This window comes from Bombus fervidus, chromosome 1 (genome assembly GCF_041682495.2).
Source record: "Bombus fervidus isolate BK054 chromosome 1, iyBomFerv1, whole genome shotgun sequence".
In the NCBI taxonomy this organism is placed as follows: domain Eukaryota; kingdom Metazoa; phylum Arthropoda; class Insecta; order Hymenoptera; family Apidae; genus Bombus; species Bombus fervidus.
This window is the reverse complement of record NC_091517.1, coordinates 21,755,035-21,772,799: the sequence shown is the minus strand read 5'-3', so window position 1 is coordinate 21,772,799 and position 17,765 is coordinate 21,755,035. Positions and strand designations below refer to the sequence as shown.

At 36.8% G+C, this 17,765-nt stretch overlaps 4 protein-coding genes and 1 long non-coding RNA gene across 20 annotated transcripts in view; 3 read left to right on the top strand and 2 right to left on the bottom strand.

Annotated features, from left to right (window-relative positions):
- The window catches only part of Gro (TLE family member transcriptional corepressor groucho), a 250,854-nt gene extending 240,908 nt beyond the window's left edge, over positions 1-9,946 (bottom strand). The window contains exon 1 of the mRNA XM_072010152.1: positions 9,937-9,946. The gene's annotated coding sequence lies outside the window, so the exon portion shown is untranslated. The remainder of the gene's footprint in view (positions 1-9,936) is intronic.
- LOC139990358 (tropomyosin) lies at positions 83-2,907 on the top strand. Of its 2 annotated transcripts, none has more exons than XM_072009573.1 (7): positions 83-261; positions 841-1,138; positions 1,209-1,342; positions 1,635-1,823; positions 1,900-1,975; positions 2,136-2,268; positions 2,341-2,907. In XM_072009573.1, the coding sequence occupies exons 2-7, from the start codon at positions 899-901 to the stop codon at positions 2,421-2,423; spliced, it is 855 nt and encodes a 284-aa protein (XP_071865674.1). In that variant the 5' UTR covers positions 83-261; positions 841-898; the 3' UTR covers positions 2,424-2,907. The 2 variants fall into 2 exon arrangements, with proteins under 2 accessions (XP_071865674.1, XP_071865683.1); XM_072009582.1 differs by lacking the exon at positions 83-261 and adding an exon at positions 270-420.
- Positions 4,133-5,816, top strand: LOC139990760 (tropomyosin). Its single transcript, XM_072010259.1, has 6 exons — positions 4,133-4,409; positions 4,579-4,712; positions 4,791-4,979; positions 5,071-5,146; positions 5,350-5,482; positions 5,562-5,816. Exons 1-6 carry the CDS (start codon positions 4,170-4,172, stop codon positions 5,642-5,644), a joined length of 855 nt encoding a protein of 284 aa, XP_071866360.1. The 5' UTR covers positions 4,133-4,169; the 3' UTR covers positions 5,645-5,816.
- An 807-nt stretch (positions 9,947-10,753) lies between the features above and the next one.
- Positions 10,754-17,765, bottom strand: part of Dscam2 (Down syndrome cell adhesion molecule 2) — a 120,482-nt gene continuing 113,470 nt past the window's right edge. For 2 of the 13 annotated variants that reach the window (XM_072009997.1, XM_072009992.1), the window contains exons 16-30: positions 17,604-17,735; positions 17,190-17,490; positions 16,418-16,596; positions 16,170-16,339; positions 15,963-16,101; positions 15,731-15,848; positions 15,204-15,655; positions 14,947-15,128; positions 14,477-14,870; positions 14,080-14,208; positions 13,530-13,682; positions 12,572-12,783; positions 11,858-12,011; positions 11,689-11,791; positions 10,754-10,991 (exon numbers count right to left, since the gene is read on the bottom strand). In XM_072009997.1, the coding sequence (XP_071866098.1) occupies positions 10,754-10,991; positions 11,689-11,791; positions 11,858-12,011; positions 12,572-12,783; positions 13,530-13,682; positions 14,080-14,208; positions 14,477-14,870; positions 14,947-15,128; positions 15,204-15,655; positions 15,731-15,848; positions 15,963-16,101; positions 16,170-16,339; positions 16,418-16,596; positions 17,190-17,490; positions 17,604-17,735 (3,056 nt within the window). Of the gene's footprint in view, positions 11,007-11,688; positions 12,012-12,571; positions 12,784-13,496; positions 13,683-14,079; positions 14,224-14,476; positions 14,871-14,946; positions 15,129-15,203; positions 15,656-15,730; positions 15,849-15,962; positions 16,102-16,169; positions 16,340-16,417; positions 16,597-17,189; positions 17,491-17,603; positions 17,736-17,765 lie in introns of those variants that run through there. The other 11 variants (XM_072009926.1, XM_072009917.1, XM_072009987.1 and 8 more) reach the window with 10 other exon arrangements.
- LOC139990792 (uncharacterized) lies at positions 10,936-13,889 on the top strand. 3 transcript variants are annotated; one of them, XR_011800654.1, is made up of 4 exons: positions 10,936-11,041; positions 11,693-11,816; positions 12,583-12,841; positions 13,235-13,889. It is a non-coding gene; the product is annotated as an uncharacterized lncRNA (long non-coding RNA). The 3 variants fall into 3 exon arrangements; XR_011800651.1 differs by having other exon boundaries at positions 11,693-12,031; XR_011800652.1 differs by having other exon boundaries at positions 11,693-12,031; positions 13,229-13,889.

Below are 17,765 nucleotides of genomic sequence, written 5' to 3'. Positions count from 1 at the left end.
AACGGAATTCCTTCGAGCCGAGAATAGCATAAGGGAGGTGGAGATCGCGTTTCGTTGGTAGTCAGTGCGACGAGCAGCAATCAGCCAGTAAAGAGCCGAGATAAAATCGGGACGACAGCCAACAAGGCGACAAGCAATTATAGAATTGGATTGGATCGAGAAGTTCGAGGAGGCCTGCGACGCCGGTTTCGTTTTATTTTAGCTTAGCTTTCGAAGGCATCCGGTTGTGCATTCTCATCGCGGATCGTCGCCACGATTACAGTGAGTGTTGTCCCCCTTTTAACTCTAACTTGTCTTTTCTTTCGCGCTATTTGTTATTAAATGTTGCTTACCGGTGAGTAGCAACAGCGGCTTGGATGCCGTATGAGAGCTAGATCGCTCGTTTTTCATATCGTGCATCGTCGAACGATACTGGCTGAAGTAAGTACTTCGTTTCGTATTCGTATAAACTATATCAAGTTTAAATGTGCTACCGCATCGTTTTTTATTAAAAAGAAACAGGTTGGAGATATTTTTCGTTACTCTTCGCGAGCGTATTTCTCATGGCGGTTCGATTTTGTAGTAGCGTTAGCCTAATTGTAGATGTGCAGTAGATACGGTGCGATTATAGTCAGACCAAAGCAAAGTAACGCTACTTTTAATTCGAACATTGTTATATTATCAACTTGTATTTATTTCTGATTAAAGATTAAAATAAGAAGTAGATTAAATAACGGATGCAACTTTGGTTAATGATAATTAATAATAATAGTGTACTGACAAATTACGCGTTACGTTAGTGTAATATTAATAAATCAGTTTATATATATATATATATATCAATATTAATGAATTTATTAGGTTTAAACTGCCGACAAAGAATAAGCAATAAGAGGGGAGAAAAACACAGACTATCATCATGGAGGCGATTAAAAAGAAGATTGCGGCGCTGAAGCAGGAGATGGACGCCGCTAATGAAAAAGTCGAAGCAAATGAAACGAAAGCAAGATCGGAGAACTTTCGAGCGGATAAGCTGAACGACGATGTAAGGGATTTACAGAAGAAGCTGGCGCAGCTTGAACGAGATTATGAAATTACCAAGACGAATTTAGAGCAATCCACTGCCGACTTGGAGCAATGTGAAAAATCTTGGTCTAAGGTGCGTAAAGATATGTGCCACATTGATTTACGAAAGTCGATATTGTGTAATTGACGAATGATGTTAATAGGCAGAGCAAGATCGAACTACGTTGACCAAAAGGGTACAAGAGATCGAGGCAACGTTAACGAAGAAGGAAGAGTTGCGTCTTTCTGCTCAATTGAAACTTGCACGTGCGACAGAACTTGCGGACGATGCTCAAAGGTTTATATTACAGTTTACTGAAATGCTTTTAATAAGCGATAAATAAATATCCTTCGTCTTAGCAGATATACTCAGATAATTGGCACGACGAAATATTTTCTTTGTCATATTTTACATCTCTATTATCAGATAATTTAGAGAATTTTTATTAAAATTTAAGTAACGTATTGTAAAGAAATATTTTTTAGGGTAGATGAGTTTGTCGAATAATATTTTGACACATTATAAACTCTATAATTAGCAGGAATGTTTGAATGCATGAATAATAAACGAATCTTTCTTTTCGTCGTAGAATGTGCAAAGTACTAGAAGACAGAAGTCGGCTGGACGAAGAGCGCATGGAGAAATTGATGCACGAACTGAAAGATGCAAGATTAATCGCCGAAGATGCGGACGCAAAGTCTGACGAAATATCGAAGAAGTTGCAATTCGTTGAAGAAGAACTGGAAGGCGCTGAGGAGAGAGTCAAAACCAGCGAGGCGTTTGTATAATTATGTTACTCTATTTTTTCCACGATTTCCATAAATTCTTTTTTACACGTTTAAACGCATTTGCAGAAAAATCGTAGAACGAGAGGACGAGCTTTTCATTGTGCAAAACATAGTAAAATCTTTAGAAGTATCCGAGGAAAAGGTAATCATCCTTTACGAACTATGTATAGTATATAAATTTTAAAGTAGTAAAATTCGATCAATTCAAAAAAGTTACCTTATCATATATTTCGTATTACAAATCAGCTTTACCGTGTTAAATTTTTTAACATACTTTTACATATTAAAAATTATTCAATTAGGCTAATCAACGAGTGGAAGAATTTAAAGTACAACTAAAACAGTTAAAGAAAAAATTGAGAGAGGCCGAGAAACGCGCCATCCACGCTGAAAGAACGGTGAAGAAGTTGTTGAAGGATGTCGATATGAAGGAAGGTAGGGTGTTTAGTAGATGAAGACCTATCATTTTTTCGAGGGCAATGTTTTTCAACGATCTCTGTGTTTTAGACGAACTGAGGGAAGAAAAGGAGAAATATAAGGCAGTCTGCGACGACATGGATGCCACATTCGCAGAAATGACAGGATATTAAGGCCACAGAAACGGACGGAGTTCCTTTTATTTTGCTATTCTGAGCTTCTTCCGCTTATTCGCTACGTTTAATAATGGACATCAGTCGGCTGTACTCAGCTACGCTGATTTGACTCGACTCGTTATGGTGTACCGTTAAAAAAAGCTTTCAATGGTGCTTCAAACATAATTTGCTATGCGAAATTGCGCAATTAACATAGCAATTAGAGAGCGTACACTGTACTAGTTTTCCGTTAATGTAATGCTTTGCTTCAAGCTTAACACTCTATAAAAGCTTCGGGGCCAGAGATGATTGGACTGATGGTGTTATAGTTGCTTCAGAAACAAATAGTCTCTTTTCGATAGAATTAACGGCATCGCCTATTTTTCTTTCAGAGACGTTGAAGAGGAGTCGGTGAATATGAATGCAAGCTCGATACTGCATCCTCTTTTTATCATTGTACGCCAAATCTGTATTTTCAATAAACGGTATTTGAAAAAAAGAATTCTTCATCGTAGTATGATTTATAAATTAATCCAATACCTTGTTAAATCCTGTCAAATAAAAATAATATGAAAAGCATAAACGATATCTCTTTTATGATTCATAACTGGGAAACAGAAACATAACTTAAACTATATACTGCTAACTTTTAATAGATAAATTTCTAATTGCATATTCTCATATTATAAAAGAGAGACGTAATCGGCTAAGATTTTATTTTTCATCTTCTAAAGCATTTCTTATCTCCTTTTCTTAAATAAATTAGTAGTTTTTAATAAATGCATTTGCATACAGAGAACGGTCCGTACAATAGTTCTATCGTATCGAGTAATTTTTTTTATATGCATAACGCGATAAAAACTGTATAAAATTTGTTTAGCAACGATATTTTAGGATTTGTATATTCGTTAATGCTCGAATCCTCAGCTTTGTGTCAATTGAACTATTGGAAGAGCATAAACGTCTAGAGAAGTCGAGGAATTCGTTTGCGTCTAACTAAAGAAACCGACTATTAGGTTCTTTTGCATTTCTTTGAGTCTATAAAGCATTGTCCTCGTCGGTCACCGAGTGCAGTAACCCGCGAGCTTTGCTTTGAAAGACCGTGCGATCATATTATCTTTACGAATTTTATTTTTAATATATTAATACGTAAGATCATAATTCTTTCACAAATAGGGTGAAACGTTTTGTTCGACGTTCTGTTTTAATTTAGTGTGAAAGTGTTTTAAATGGATTAATAATAGCCTTAGAATTAGTGTAATATCGGAGTAGTAAAAAAAGTGTTTCCAATATATGAACTTTTGACGCAACTAAGTTCCATAATTTTCAATACTTAATCGTTCCTTTTTTAAAATATCGATTCATGTGTATCGAATATTCCCGTTTTTATTCAATTCTCCAACATCTATCTGTACAATTAGAACAATGTTCTCTTTTACATTTGAATTGTTCTATTTATAAAATATTCATTGCTCTTAAAGAAGAACAAAGAAAAAATATTCCATGATTTAATTAAAAATATTTCAAGAATTCGGGAAATTTATAGAAATACTTTTCATATATAGATTGCACATCAATAGCGTGCATGTCTTGATTAAAATCTTTTAAATCAATTAAGATGATTCATAGTAGAATATTGGTCGAACGTTTTTGCATTATCGAAGAACGATCCAGATTTTATTAAAAGAAAACAGAGTTTCGTTGATAAAAGATTTATTGATCGAATTTTCCATATAGCTTCGCGTCGAAACGTCGGTCATTGTGATGAACGCGATTAAGAAACGCCTGCAAACTTTGAAGATCGAGAAGGATCTGGCGATGGACAGGGCCGATCTATGCGATCAACAGGCGAAGGAGGCGAATCGGCGAGAGGAAAAGCTAAAGGACGAAGTTCGGGAACTGGCGAAGAAGCTGGTGCAGATGGAACGCGACTTGGAACTGAGCAAAGCTCAGTTGGAAAAGTCGAATAGAGATCTCGAGCAAAAAGAGAGAGTCTATATCGTGGTTGGTGATTTGTAGAAACATAAAATCTTCTTTCAATACATTCCATAAATATTACAAATTAAAATAATTCTATTCTGATAAAAATTAACTTTTGATACGGGATAATGATAATTTTTACGAAACGTAAGATAAAGTAATAATTAAAGATAATCTTTACGAATGACAACAGACGCAATCGGAGTTGGCGGTTCTGAATAGAAAGATGCAGCAGTGCTTGCAGAATTTGGAAAAATCGGAGGAACGCCGTTTGACGGCTCAAGCAAAATTGGCACAAGCGATGGAGACCGCGGAAGACGCGAAACGGTTTGTCCTGTGTGAAAGAAGACGAAAAGAATTTGATTAACGTTTGAGATTTTGTTCGTAGTAAATTGTTGTTTTTAGCATCTGCAAAGTTTTGGAGAACAGAAGTAAGCAGGACGAGGAAAGGATGGATCAACTGATGGCGCAGTTGAAGGAGGCGAGGTTGATCGCCGAAGACGCTGATACAAAATCGGACGAGATCTCGAGGAAATTGGCTTTCGTCGAAGATGAATTGGAAGCGGCTGAAGAAAGAGTGAAATCGAGCGAGGCGTATGTAGGACGAATCGTAAATCATTTTATAATAATTTTTTACAAATTCTAGTTCCATGTACCGTAAGTAATTTCGTGCAATGATTCACAGCAAGATAATGGAACGAGAGGACGAATTGTTCATCGTTGGTAACATATTGAAATCTCTAGAAGTATCTGAAGAAAAGGTAATAAATATTTTTTGAATATTTATTAAAAACAATATTAAATAATAAAGTATCTTTTTTATATATTGAGAAATATATTTATTATCGACGCTATAATATCGTATAATGGATCAACTTCTTGATGGTTAAAAGATCCTGAAACAAAGTGTAAAAGATTGAAGTTAATAGCTAGTTAAAAAATTTCTATTTTGGAAATTTTGTAGGCTAATCAAAGGGTAGAGGAATTTAAAACACAGCTGAAGGAGTTGAAAGTGAAACTGAAAGCTGCTGAAAAAAGAGCCATCATCGCGGAGAAGATGGTTAAAGTGTTTTCGAAAGAGTTGGATGCAAGAGAAGGTATTTTTTACAATTCTTTCTATACTTTCTAGCGAAGACCTGCCTTGTCTGTATTTACTGTCACGCTTTTGTTTTTCAGACTTCTTATTCAGAGAGAAAGAAAAATACAAATACATCTGCGACGACATGGATTCCACGTTTGCTGAACTCACCGGATATTAGTCAAACTTTTGTAATATCGAACTTTGCCATTTTCTACGCCAGTGTATCCATATTGTATCTTTTCTATTAAAAGCCATGCTCGAACTTACTTATTCACGTATTTAAATTCAATCATAGAGCGTAAAGTAATCTTCGCTAATTAATTAATCCGTTAACCGAGTCGTTTTTTAATCAAACACTCTCGTAATCTCAAAGTTGAAGCTTAATAAAGATCAGTTTGAATTAAGCCAGCTTTATTTTTTATACATATAAATATAATATAATTCATTTTTCATAAAAATGAAACGATAAAATAGAAGATCCTATCTAAATAAAGAAATTCCGATGTCCAAGAGATCGACGTTGACTAAACGACGAATCAGCTCGTCTGCCCCGGTTAACAGGTTAATATTCATTTATCTAAAATCTTCAAGGAGTGAAGCAAAGAATCAACAAAGGTGATTTTCGTACAGTACTTTACAGGATATCAATTTATTTTATCGATTCTACGATCGACACAATGCTTCGAAACGCCATACCACCGACTCGAATACAATTTCAACCGTGGCATTGATTGATAGTCACGTTGCGTCGCTTCGTTTGCTTCGCAATTGTTTGAAACAGGGAGAAAGATCGCGACTTTTTCGACGGGGTTTTCCGACGTCCCTCCGCACGTAGCCATGTCACTCAAGAACAGAATCTCGATACGCAGACACACCCTCACATTCGCGCCTTCATCTCGTCTTTCTTTACCTTTTCTTTCAGTTCTTTATTATTATTATTTTTTTTTTCTTTACAACGATGCTAATAGTATAGTTACAGTAATAATTGTTCGTTTGATTTGCTCACTCCCCACGCCTTCGTTCATTCGCAAACGCGGTCAAACCGGTGACGTAATCTCAAATACTCAATCGAAATAAAGACAGTTCCGTATGAAGAATCGCGATCAAGGGGAGTCTGATGAATTTTTATAAAGATACACGAAAGATCTAGATAACTATATAGCGATACAAAGTCCATCATTGATCAATTTTTAGATTTTAGACGTTGTAAAGCTGATGCTTATAATTATCGATATTTTTCGCTAAAAGATTTTCCGCTACGTCATTTTAGTTTTATATTTTACGTGTTGAGAATATAGTACTTATACGATACAATTGTACGACTAGCTTGGATTTTTCAGAAGGACGTAAAATCTTATATTTGTTATGTCCATGTTGATGAACTTCCATCGCTATTGTTTTTTAGATTTTTGCATTACTTTTGATAACGTGTACCCGTGTATAATGCGATTGCGTGTATTTCGAGGTGTTTTAAGTGACGTCACCGTTTTAACTGAAACGTACAGTTGGAAGCATCGTTCGTGGCTCAACGATAAACGCGGAGGAAATAATTGGCAGTAGAGTCGTGTGTGATCGAGGAATTTCTGGCTCTTTAACAGATATTCTTAATAAATAACGATTGACGAATAAAATCAAAGATGTATAGAAAATCTTATTAAATCTTGCAATAAATTGTTTAGATACTTCAATACGATGATTCGAATTATAGTAATGCGTTTATTATATCCCCCCAATATATAGTGGTTCTAAAAGTAAGCCAAAATCCATAACTCACCCTCCAGATCCTACATCAATACTTTCAAGTATGTATTTTAAACTGTTAGTCCTTACAATACCTGTATTATCTACTTCGGTGAAATAAAAGGTAAGCGTTCATTTAATCTCGAAAAATTGATTCCGACAGGTATGATTATTTCGAAAGATTATTTTGTCTGGAGCCAGAAATTCCCAGAAGTAAAAAACAATCGAATAGAAAAAGAATCCGGGCATATCGACGAATATACGGAGTCCTCGTTAAGCGGACGTCAGTCGGTCGGCGATATAAGCAAAAATGTACAAAAAACGTTATTATCGTCGCGATAAACGATACCCGCTTCCCGAAAATGATCTAACAAATTAATCGAACTCTACGAGTTTGATTGACGTGCTTCTCGATATATACATTCATGTATGTTGAACCGTAATGTATACGCTTACACGCGCTTTTAAGTACATATGTATATATATATTTATATAAATTTATATATATACGTATACCTATATGCCCTCGTCTTCGCAGTGTCGCGCACACTCTTGGAACTCAGGTTGGAATTTCACGAAGGAAACGATTGGAAAATTCATTATAAAGTTCGTCGAAAAAACCGCTCGTTTTTAAAATTCTAAAAATCTCGAAAAACCTGCTACCTGGTAATGATAAAAATCGCAATTGTAAAATTATTGTTTCCGGAAGTAGGAAATTGGCCATGATTTGGCACTATTCGAGTTAGTCTGCGGAATGGCAGTGTCGTGGTAGTGTGTGTTTGCAACTCGTGGATCACGGTACGCATAAAAACACGCGCGTTAAACCACGTTATTTTTACTTTCAAATCAGTCTGAGGGAACGTACGAATTTGTCGCGGCTCGCGCGGACCGCGGTGCTTCGCTACGTTTCTATTTTCTATTTGTTTTTTGATTTCAATTTTAACGAGATCGATATGCTTCTTTCTTTTTTTTATTTTTTTCTTTATTTCAACCGTTACCGAAAAAACCTCGAAATCTGTGTGAGAACAGGTTCTTCAGATTGCTCATTTAAGAGCCATCGTCGATGCCACACGAACGTATTCGCGTGCAATTTGTTATTTCGTACTCGCCATCGAACCCATTAAGGTCCAAACGATATATATGTATATATAATTTATTATAATGTTACGTAAGATATTTTACCATCTCTAGTTAAACAAAACACCCTGTATATTATCTTAAAAAGACCAATGTTCTGATAATCGATATCCGATCTGAAAACCAACTAAAGAGAAGCTTTGATAATATAAAACTGATCGACGATTGGGTGTATAAAATTAAAAAAATAGAAAATATTACTTATCATATTGCGTTAATGCAATGTTGGACCTTAATGGGTTAATTCGAGTTTGATTATCGTTTAATCAGAAAATAACGACCGTTTGGATGTCGAATATAATTCGAGTACGATTCGCGAGTCTTTCGGTCGAAGTGCGCGACATTCGAAGAGAGATGTTGATGTATTTAATCGACGAACGATCCAGAGTCGAAATGGTCGCTGTCGATGTTAGACTAGCGTTTTGTCGGCACGGCGAAAAATTTACAGAGCGGGAGAGGAGCGTGCGGTCCGCCCGCACGCGGAAATAATGCCTTACTTAGAAGTCTTAGGATTTAATAACGGACTTAAAGTAATCAACGGTGTTTAGACGTACGTATAAACTTTACAATGCAACAGAGCCCAACCTTCGACGAGCCCGTCTTAAAGACGGACAAACGCGTCTCATTGTTGTCTTCTAAAACGTACCACGAATAGTTTTACGTTAGCTCGCGTAAAACCGCGCCAAATCGGCACTCTCTTTCGGGTTTCTTCTCGGTTAATAACTCTCATTCCGATTCTAATACCACGCGCACGTATTTAACTGGACACAGGCGAGCACGGATCGAGAACGTGGAAAACGATGTCCGGCGATTCGTTCGTTGAAATTAGATCGAATACGAGCTCGTGAACAATCGCGATCGAACGGAGAGTAAGAAAATCAGTCTTACGAATTGAAAAAATCTCTTCTTTCGGTAACGAACGTTACACGAGCTTTGAACCGTTTGTTGAGATTCGTTGTTGCTCGAGGAGCATATTATTCAGTAAAATTTGTAATATTCGATCAGAAGAAATAGTTGATGCGATTAGCCAACACAATGAAAGATAACAAGACGACTAATTTCTAATATTAATCATCGTTTGCGAAATTTAATATTTGGTTCATATTTAGGAAAAGTGTTAGTTAAAGTTAATCGGTACGATAGTACAGGATAATGAGTCAATTTTTTGATATAGCCGTGTTAAGTAATTTTTAGGCGTAGTAATTAGATCAAAAAGAATATTTTAGAAACAGAGAAATACATATACCATCTACTGTGACTCATAAAATAAAACATTTCTCATATATACAAAACATAACATAAAACTCAAGAGTCGCAGTTTGTATAATGATCGAATCGATCGCGCCGGAGAAGTTAGAAAAACGAACGCAGAACGTAGTTGCAAAAAATAACGACGGACCTGTCTAGAATCGTAGAACGAACAGCGTAGGCCAGCGTGACCAAAATAAATGCTCCCGGTGTGCATCGAGAGGAGACAAGTTGTTTAGATCGTGACAATTAGTTACGTAATGATCAACTTAATCGACGTCGAGTAAACGTTTTTTCAATCGTGTTGTACCGCGTCTTTGTCATCGTTATTCTATTAATAATTACATCTACTCGTCTATACCATGAGAATATCCAATCGGTCAACTGCACGAACGTTCAAAGCCGATCGTCCATCGTTCGAAGAAAGATCGAAACGCGAGATTTCCACGAATACAAGATGCCATCGTTTTCCACGATTCGCTGGTGCTCCAAGGACTTTCCCGTGCTCTGTTCGTACGATTAAGTCTTTGGTCTCGAATGGGTCGCCCGCCGGCAAACGAGTCGCAGCGGTCTGAGCAAATTGTCGTTTGGCACGCACTCTTACACGCGATTAACTCATTCAACTTCTTGACCATTCACTCGTTACGTACACGCACGCACGGATATAATATCTCGTTGCGTCATAGATAAAGAAGAGAAAGGTAAAAAGTGTATAACTTGTTCGACGTTCCATCAACGAGAGATAACGAGTCAGTCGAATTATTTTTGTTAACAATGCACGTGATACAGTTCATTTCACGATATTTATTTTAATATTTCGTTTATTTAGCCTCTCTCCGTTATCTATGAGCGATTCATCTGCCGATATTCCCAGCAACGAATATAATTTAATTTTCATCTATAATCGACAGAGAGAAAAAGGGAAACGGACGCGCGTACTTACGCGTCACCAAGTCCTATCTTTCAACTTTTTTTTTCTTTTTCATTTTAAATCTAACCACGTCGAAACATCCGGCGAGACACCAGATAAAAGGATTTTTTTTTTTCATTTATCTAACTCTTTGGACCATGGGATCAAGAGAGGGAGAACAGAGATATCTTGGCCTACCACGGACAATAACGGGAAGTAGAGGAGGCACACAGAGGAAGAGAATGGAGCGAATTAAACGGCGATAGAGTAATCGGAGGAAGGATTATTTTGGGTACTCGGCCTTGACCATAGGGAGCTCCTCAGACCGAGTTTCAGCTTCTTCAAGGAGTCGATATCGCACTCAGCTTCGCTGAGCTCTGGCCTGTCGGAACGGTCGCCATTCCCTGGCACTACGTTTCCCTGATTGCCTCCGACGAATGTGGTCTCCGCGACCGATATCGGCGGTAATAATGTGCGTAGAGAGCTCCTGCTGGGAACATGCCATCTTACGGGACAGCCAAACAAAAGAACTTACTACGGGTGAGAATATGACATATATGAGTTTGCTTTTTTTCAGCATTGTTGACTGAATTTTGGCCGTACAGAGAGTTTTATGAATATCGGATGACCTATGAACATGAACATGATACATGGCCTCTTTTTGGAAATCAAATTTGGATCATTATTTTATGATCGAGTTTCACGTGTGATACGCTATGCGAGTTTCGTATATAATAATACTTTTCTACTTGTATCATTTGGGATTGAAACTTTGTAAAACATTTTGGGATTTAATAAGTTTGATTAAAAACTAGCCCTTTAGGTCTTAATTATATACTATTCAGTTGGTATAATATAATGATCGCAAATTTTTTAACGATGTTATAAGTCAATGAATAATGTATTCTAATAAATTTATTTTTCTTATTTTGCCTCCATTATCTATCACGTTGATCTGATCCACTACATTGTCTTATAACTGTGTAATTATTATATTGAAACCTCTCTGCATGAGTGTGACAATTTAAAAAAAAATAGTGTATCAAATTAATTACCGGAGAAACGCTCTGTACGATGTGTTACGAATACGAATCAATTATGAATGAGACGAATGATAATTTAACTAATGAATGTACTTAATATAAAAATATTAAAAATTAATGAAAGATAGATTATTTATCAATTACCTAGATCGTCCTCTTCGAGGAAGTGACTTCTGCTCTGACATGGGCGAGATGTCTGAAGAAGTGCTCGACGTACCGTGATAAATGAAATCGGAAACGGCCCGAACTAGAAGTAAAATTTTATTACTAAGGTATTGTTTTATGAACGAGTTGGATGGATGATTACGCATACTGTGTTTGAGTTTGCCCGCGTCCAGTTGGTTGGAAGACTCTGTGCGAGAGCTCGTCAACTGGTCCGGGTCAGACTCGCTCTCGTCGGTCTCGACATCGCCCGGAGTTTGTTGTTTTCTCTGCTGTCGTCTCCTCGAAGAAACGCTCTTCATGCTCTGTGAATATAACACGATATGTAGGTCTAATAAAAATATAAAACCTGTGACTTCTCATCACATTTTAAATGAATCACTACTTTAAGAAATATTATTAACATTAAAACGTATCAAGTAGAAATAATTGTATAAAACTTTACTTGCTTTTTTTTTATGAACAAATAATAACAGAAACAGAACTTACTTATTTCCCTTAATGTATAAAATATGAATTAATACGTGAAAAAGGTGTGAAAGGGCCAATTTATTCAAAACAAATGTCTATGGGCGATTGCAATATGTTTAACACATATATATGTATGCTAGTAATTAATAGTTACCTCATAACAATTAATATCGCGATTAATGTAGGAATTAATATATGTAATTAATGTCACGCTATTTATAATTAATGTAATGAGTATATCCGTCAATTAATGTAGTAAGCCCTGGGATGGTATTAATGGTTGCATATATTGCAGATTATAGTTTAATGGGAAAATAAGAATTTAGTGCTCAATAAACTAATAAAACATTAACATTCTTAAGCTATTAGCTACTAATTTAAATTGTAAACTTACTGTCGCGGCAGGTGGAGGGCTTGCGCACCCTTCGGTCATGGCGTGCTCGTGATACATGAAACTGTGGAGCAGAGTATTGTTCGGGTGGAGGCCGGCTGCTGAAGCTTCCGCCGCGCCTCCCAGTCCTCCCAACCCTCCCAACCCTGCCAGGCTTCCCCCGCCACCCTCCGAAAGCTGGAACGTAGCGTACGGCGAGATGTCCTCCGCTGTCTCTGTAACCCACCAGAGGCATTGCCTACCTTTCAAATCGCGTTGGGATGAATTTTTTATGTGAGAATCGATTTTTATCTGCTCTACTATAGAATGATTTTACTTTCATTTTGTAATTTCTCTGTTACAATTGCTAACGTGAACTATGATTCTTGAGAAGCAACTGGTTTCTTGAGGAGAATATCACGAAACTATCATCATCAATCAAACGCACCTCTGTGAAATTTTGGTTTATTCTGTTAATAGATGTTTTTGAAAGTATAGAATAAAATATCCAATGATGTAACTACAATAATATTCTTTTATATTAGAATATATTTTTTTATAATATTCTCCTGAGAGTAGAATTGACAAACACAGAATTGACTACAAATCTCTCTAATGAGCTCTCGTCGCTATTAATTTAGAAATTTTAGTGATATTCTAGGTGATACAGTTTCTAAAAAGTTACAGAGGGTGGTCGATGAAGGCAGAAGCAATGCATGATGAAGTGTCGAATGAAATATGCGATGGAACACGAGTGAAACATTCAAGATCGGTCGCATAAAGGGTAAAAAGAAAAAAGACGATGATCTACAGTGATGAGAGGAAGATGTAAAATAATCCACCTTTGCTTTGTGAACTGCAATCGAACGCTAACGGGTCTGCCCACTTTGGTTGAACAGCGCTACGCGTGCGATTTTCTTTTACCTGAACAACAATTATAGTACCAAACCTGGCTGTCGTCCGTATCGTAACAAAGGTTCACCTGGAATCTTGTCGGGCCCTCCACCCGTATTCGCCGCTTGTTGTAAAGCCACCTTGTGAATCGTCGCGTAGTAACGCTCTCTTTGGGTTTCGGCATTCTGTTGATTCTCTTGGGTTTCTTTCATGGGACGCTGCATTCTGTCTCCGAGATATCCTTATATATAAATAGAAATAAAATATGTATCTACTTTGTATGAATAAATAGGATTTATTTACAATATATCTATCGCCGATCTAAATTGTTTCATGATTCATTGATTGTGAGTTTCACCAAGTGGAACATCAACATCTCATGGGTTATATGCAAGATGAAACATTATTATAAAATATAGATAATCAAATATCACAGTAATTTATTTTATTCATGTATGGTTTAAATTTATAATTAATGAAACATCCGCTTTCTTTTAATTTTTCTAAATTTAACGATTTCAAAATAATTTTACGAGTGGCATGAAAAATACAGAGCGAACTGCGATGTAGGTAAACCATTCAGATATTAAAAATGGAGTTCGACTGAAATTGATAGAAGTTTACAATGAACAACTTACTGCTTCGCCAGCGAACACCTACGATGACCACAGCGATAGCTAAGGCAACAGTGGCCACGATCAGAGGCAGCATCACTTTCACATCAGCGTAGAATGGTACGGACGAAGCAATTCCACGTTTCGACAGTTCTGGAGGAGGCGGTTCTGCAAGGTTTCAGGAACACAGTGCTTTTGGATATAATTCTTTCAACTTGAATATTGTCACCAGATTGATTCGTTTTGCTCTATTTCAAATTTTGTTAGAAGCTGTGAAATGTCTCTATCCTTTGCCCATTATAAATTAACTGCTCTTGATAATTGAGAAATGATAAATTTGTTGCTTATTATTTGAATTTTGGAATTCAGCTTTAATGATCAATTGATTTGGGACGAAGAATAGTTATATCATCAAGCTTACCGCCTTCCTTTGTCAATGTTACGAATGTGAACTCCGCTTGATTGTTACCAGCTACATTGTGGGCTTCAACTTTCAGCTGGTAAACCGAACTCGGTTGTAAATTTGTCACGACAAATCTTCGTTGCATTTTCACGCTGTTTGACACTAATGTCCAATGAAATTCGTTTATGGGTCTGTATTGAATCACGAAAAAAAGAATCGGACAGCCATTATCTGGCCACACGTGAAGTCGGAGGACTAATGTGGTCGAGTTTGGACTGAGAAAAGCTGCAGCTGGTGGTATTCCTGGTGCCTGTCCCTGTGTTCGAACTGAGAGGACTGGTGACGATGGACTGCTCCCGATTTTGTTGTGAGATGTCAAGTATAGTTGATATGTGTTACCACATAGGAGACCCTGGAAATTAATAGATTATATCAGTAATACTTTTATTTTAAAGATATGAACATAGAATAAATGTCGTCTATTATACCTTTAATTCGTGACTTGTGGCATGACGAGATAGTTGCAACTCGTCTAAATTTCCATGTGTCGTTCGATAATGTAACGTGTAGCCTGTGAGTGAAGCACCACCATTGTGTCCAGGTTTCCAGTGCAACAAAATACTGCTTGATGTGGAACTCGTTACGTAGAGAACGGGTGCACTAGGTGGTACTGTGAAAAATTCCAATTAATTTTCTTACAACTTCAACTATTAATAACCATTTATCCTTCAAAAATTAAACTTACCTTGTGCAGTCAAAGTATAATGTAACTTATCACTGCCTTGAGCATTCTCCACCTGACAAGTATAATTTCCACCATCTTGTGATTGTAAATTCGACAGCACGAGTTCTCCAGACGGCAAAATTTGTATGTTTCTGGTTGTGTCGGTACGAATTTGTTCGGCTTGTCCTTTATACCATTCTCTAGTAGGGTCGCCAACTGCGTTGCAAGCCAACGTAGCAGATCCTCTCCATGGTCGCACTACGTGGCCTCCAAAAGACGTAATCCTCGCTGGTACACGATTTGTTGGAACCTGTGCGGCTACTCTGGAACTTTGACCTTCGCCTACACGGGTGCTACCAGTCACCCAAAATTGATATTCTACGTGTTGTTGTAAATCAGTAGCTTCGAAATAAGTGCTTGTTGCTGGCAGTGTTCTTTTACCGTGATTAAGTTCTTCTCGGCCATCTACGACCCTATAGCATTTATATTTTTATAGTAATAAAACTAAATAGAAATTTAATTAACGATTTCAGTGTGGTGATTTTTACCTCGTATACAGATTATATTTTGTAATAATTCCATTTGGTTCTAAGGGTGGGAGCCAAGAAATAAAAAGTGCCTGTGGTGAGCTTACCACCACTTTTATGTCTGCTGGACTACCTGGCACTGTGGATAAATTAAAAATACCGCGATTATTATATTTTCACTTATAAGATTATTTAATTTCCTAGAGATACTTCTACAATTGTGTAAACTTTCAATTAGTTTGACAAAAATTACCATCCTCTTCCGTCTGGCAATAAGTTACTGTTGTAGGTACTCCATCTCCAACTCTTGTAAAAGCTAATACTTGAATGGTATAATTTGTATATTTCCTCAGACCCGTAAGAATAATGGTTAAAACATTAGTCTTACGAACCTACAACAAAGTGACGTTGAAGAATCTCAGTTTAAATCAAGTTTAAGTAAAAGAGATATTACGCTTACTTCCATTTCATCGACACTGCGCCACATATCCGCCAGTATAGGTTCATAATGTAACTTGTATCCCTGAATAATACCATTGCTGTGCGTATTAGGCGGTGGTTGCCAAGATACTTGAAGTGATTGTGAAGTTAACGCAGCGCATCTTACATCTTCGGGTGGCATACTGGGCACTAAATAAATTAATTTTTGTAATTAAATATACCTTTCGAAATACACAATTATTTGACATCTTAAAAAATATCATTTACCATCTTCCATTGTCTGTGTGAACAAAGGTTCGGAAAGTGGACCAGATCCAACTTGATTATACGCTTGAACCACTAAAGTGTACTTTGTATAGGGTCGAAGGCCTGTTAGCCGAAGTTCTGCACCCCCTTCTTCTCCGTCTCCAGACACAGAGCTGAAGTTATACGAGGGATTCGCCGAGCTGAAAGAAGATTGCTAGCGTAATGGAGTTCTGAACTTGAATAGTTCAATGCGCTTCAAAACATTTGTATAATTAGAATTGAAATGTAGTGGCGACAAAAAGGATTTGTACACCATTGTATTTATTACAGCATTTGTATTCTAATTGATTAAGTCCAAATATATTAAACATATTAAATTTGATGGTACTTTTACATGACTACAAAAATTTAATACTATGAAAATGAAGTGTGGCACCTGACAAACAAATTTTATTTAAGAAAATTTCTAGTATCTTTAATTTCTGTTCGATATATTTCGATTCTTTTAAACAAATTATTCATCATATTACTTCGATGAGCGTATTTGTAATTATTACATTGCAGGAGAGTTATATCTAACTAAATCATGAAGTACTGGACCCCATAAGAAAGTTTTTATAGAACCGGTTGATTTTCATTAGACATAGGTCATTTTTCATAATTCCGAAATTATAAAATATATGTAAAATTTACTAACATAAAATGTTTACTTATAGAGTGGCACCTTTTGCGCATGAATTTTTTAAGGTACAACGACTGTACAAGACAGATTACTCTGCTTCGATATTCCTACCTTGTTTCCCTGTAGCCAACATTGAATCCCTGAATGTCACCGTGTCGGAGTTCAGGCAGTGGTGGTGACCAAGTAATTAAAATTTCAGAGGAGGACAGAGCCCTAGCTTCAAGATTAATCGGGGGTCCAGCCGGTCTTTGTGGCTCGGTTCTGACAATCAGTTCTGCCGAGGGCACTGATCTACCCGCTGGTCCTTCGGCTATTACGCGTATAGTGTATCTAGTTGCCGGTTTTAATTCGTCTATTAGAGCTGCATACGAAAGAGGCGGCCCGGTGAATTCTTGTTGTTGCCACATTCCAGCTGTTTTAATACAATTTATTAAATAGATGTTGATACATATCACTAGACTTGGAGTGTTTATGCAAATTGTTTTACTATGATATATTTTCTTTAAATAATTGAAAAATATTCACCATCGCCTTCTTTATATTGGAGAATATATTTGGTCACTTCACTGGTGTCTTGTGATTTATGTTGCCATTTAACGTTAATGCTTCGGCTGGCAACCATGGCAGTTTCTAAAGAACTTGGCGGCTGTGGTGGCTCTAAATTAGAATGAAATCGATCGTTCTTTA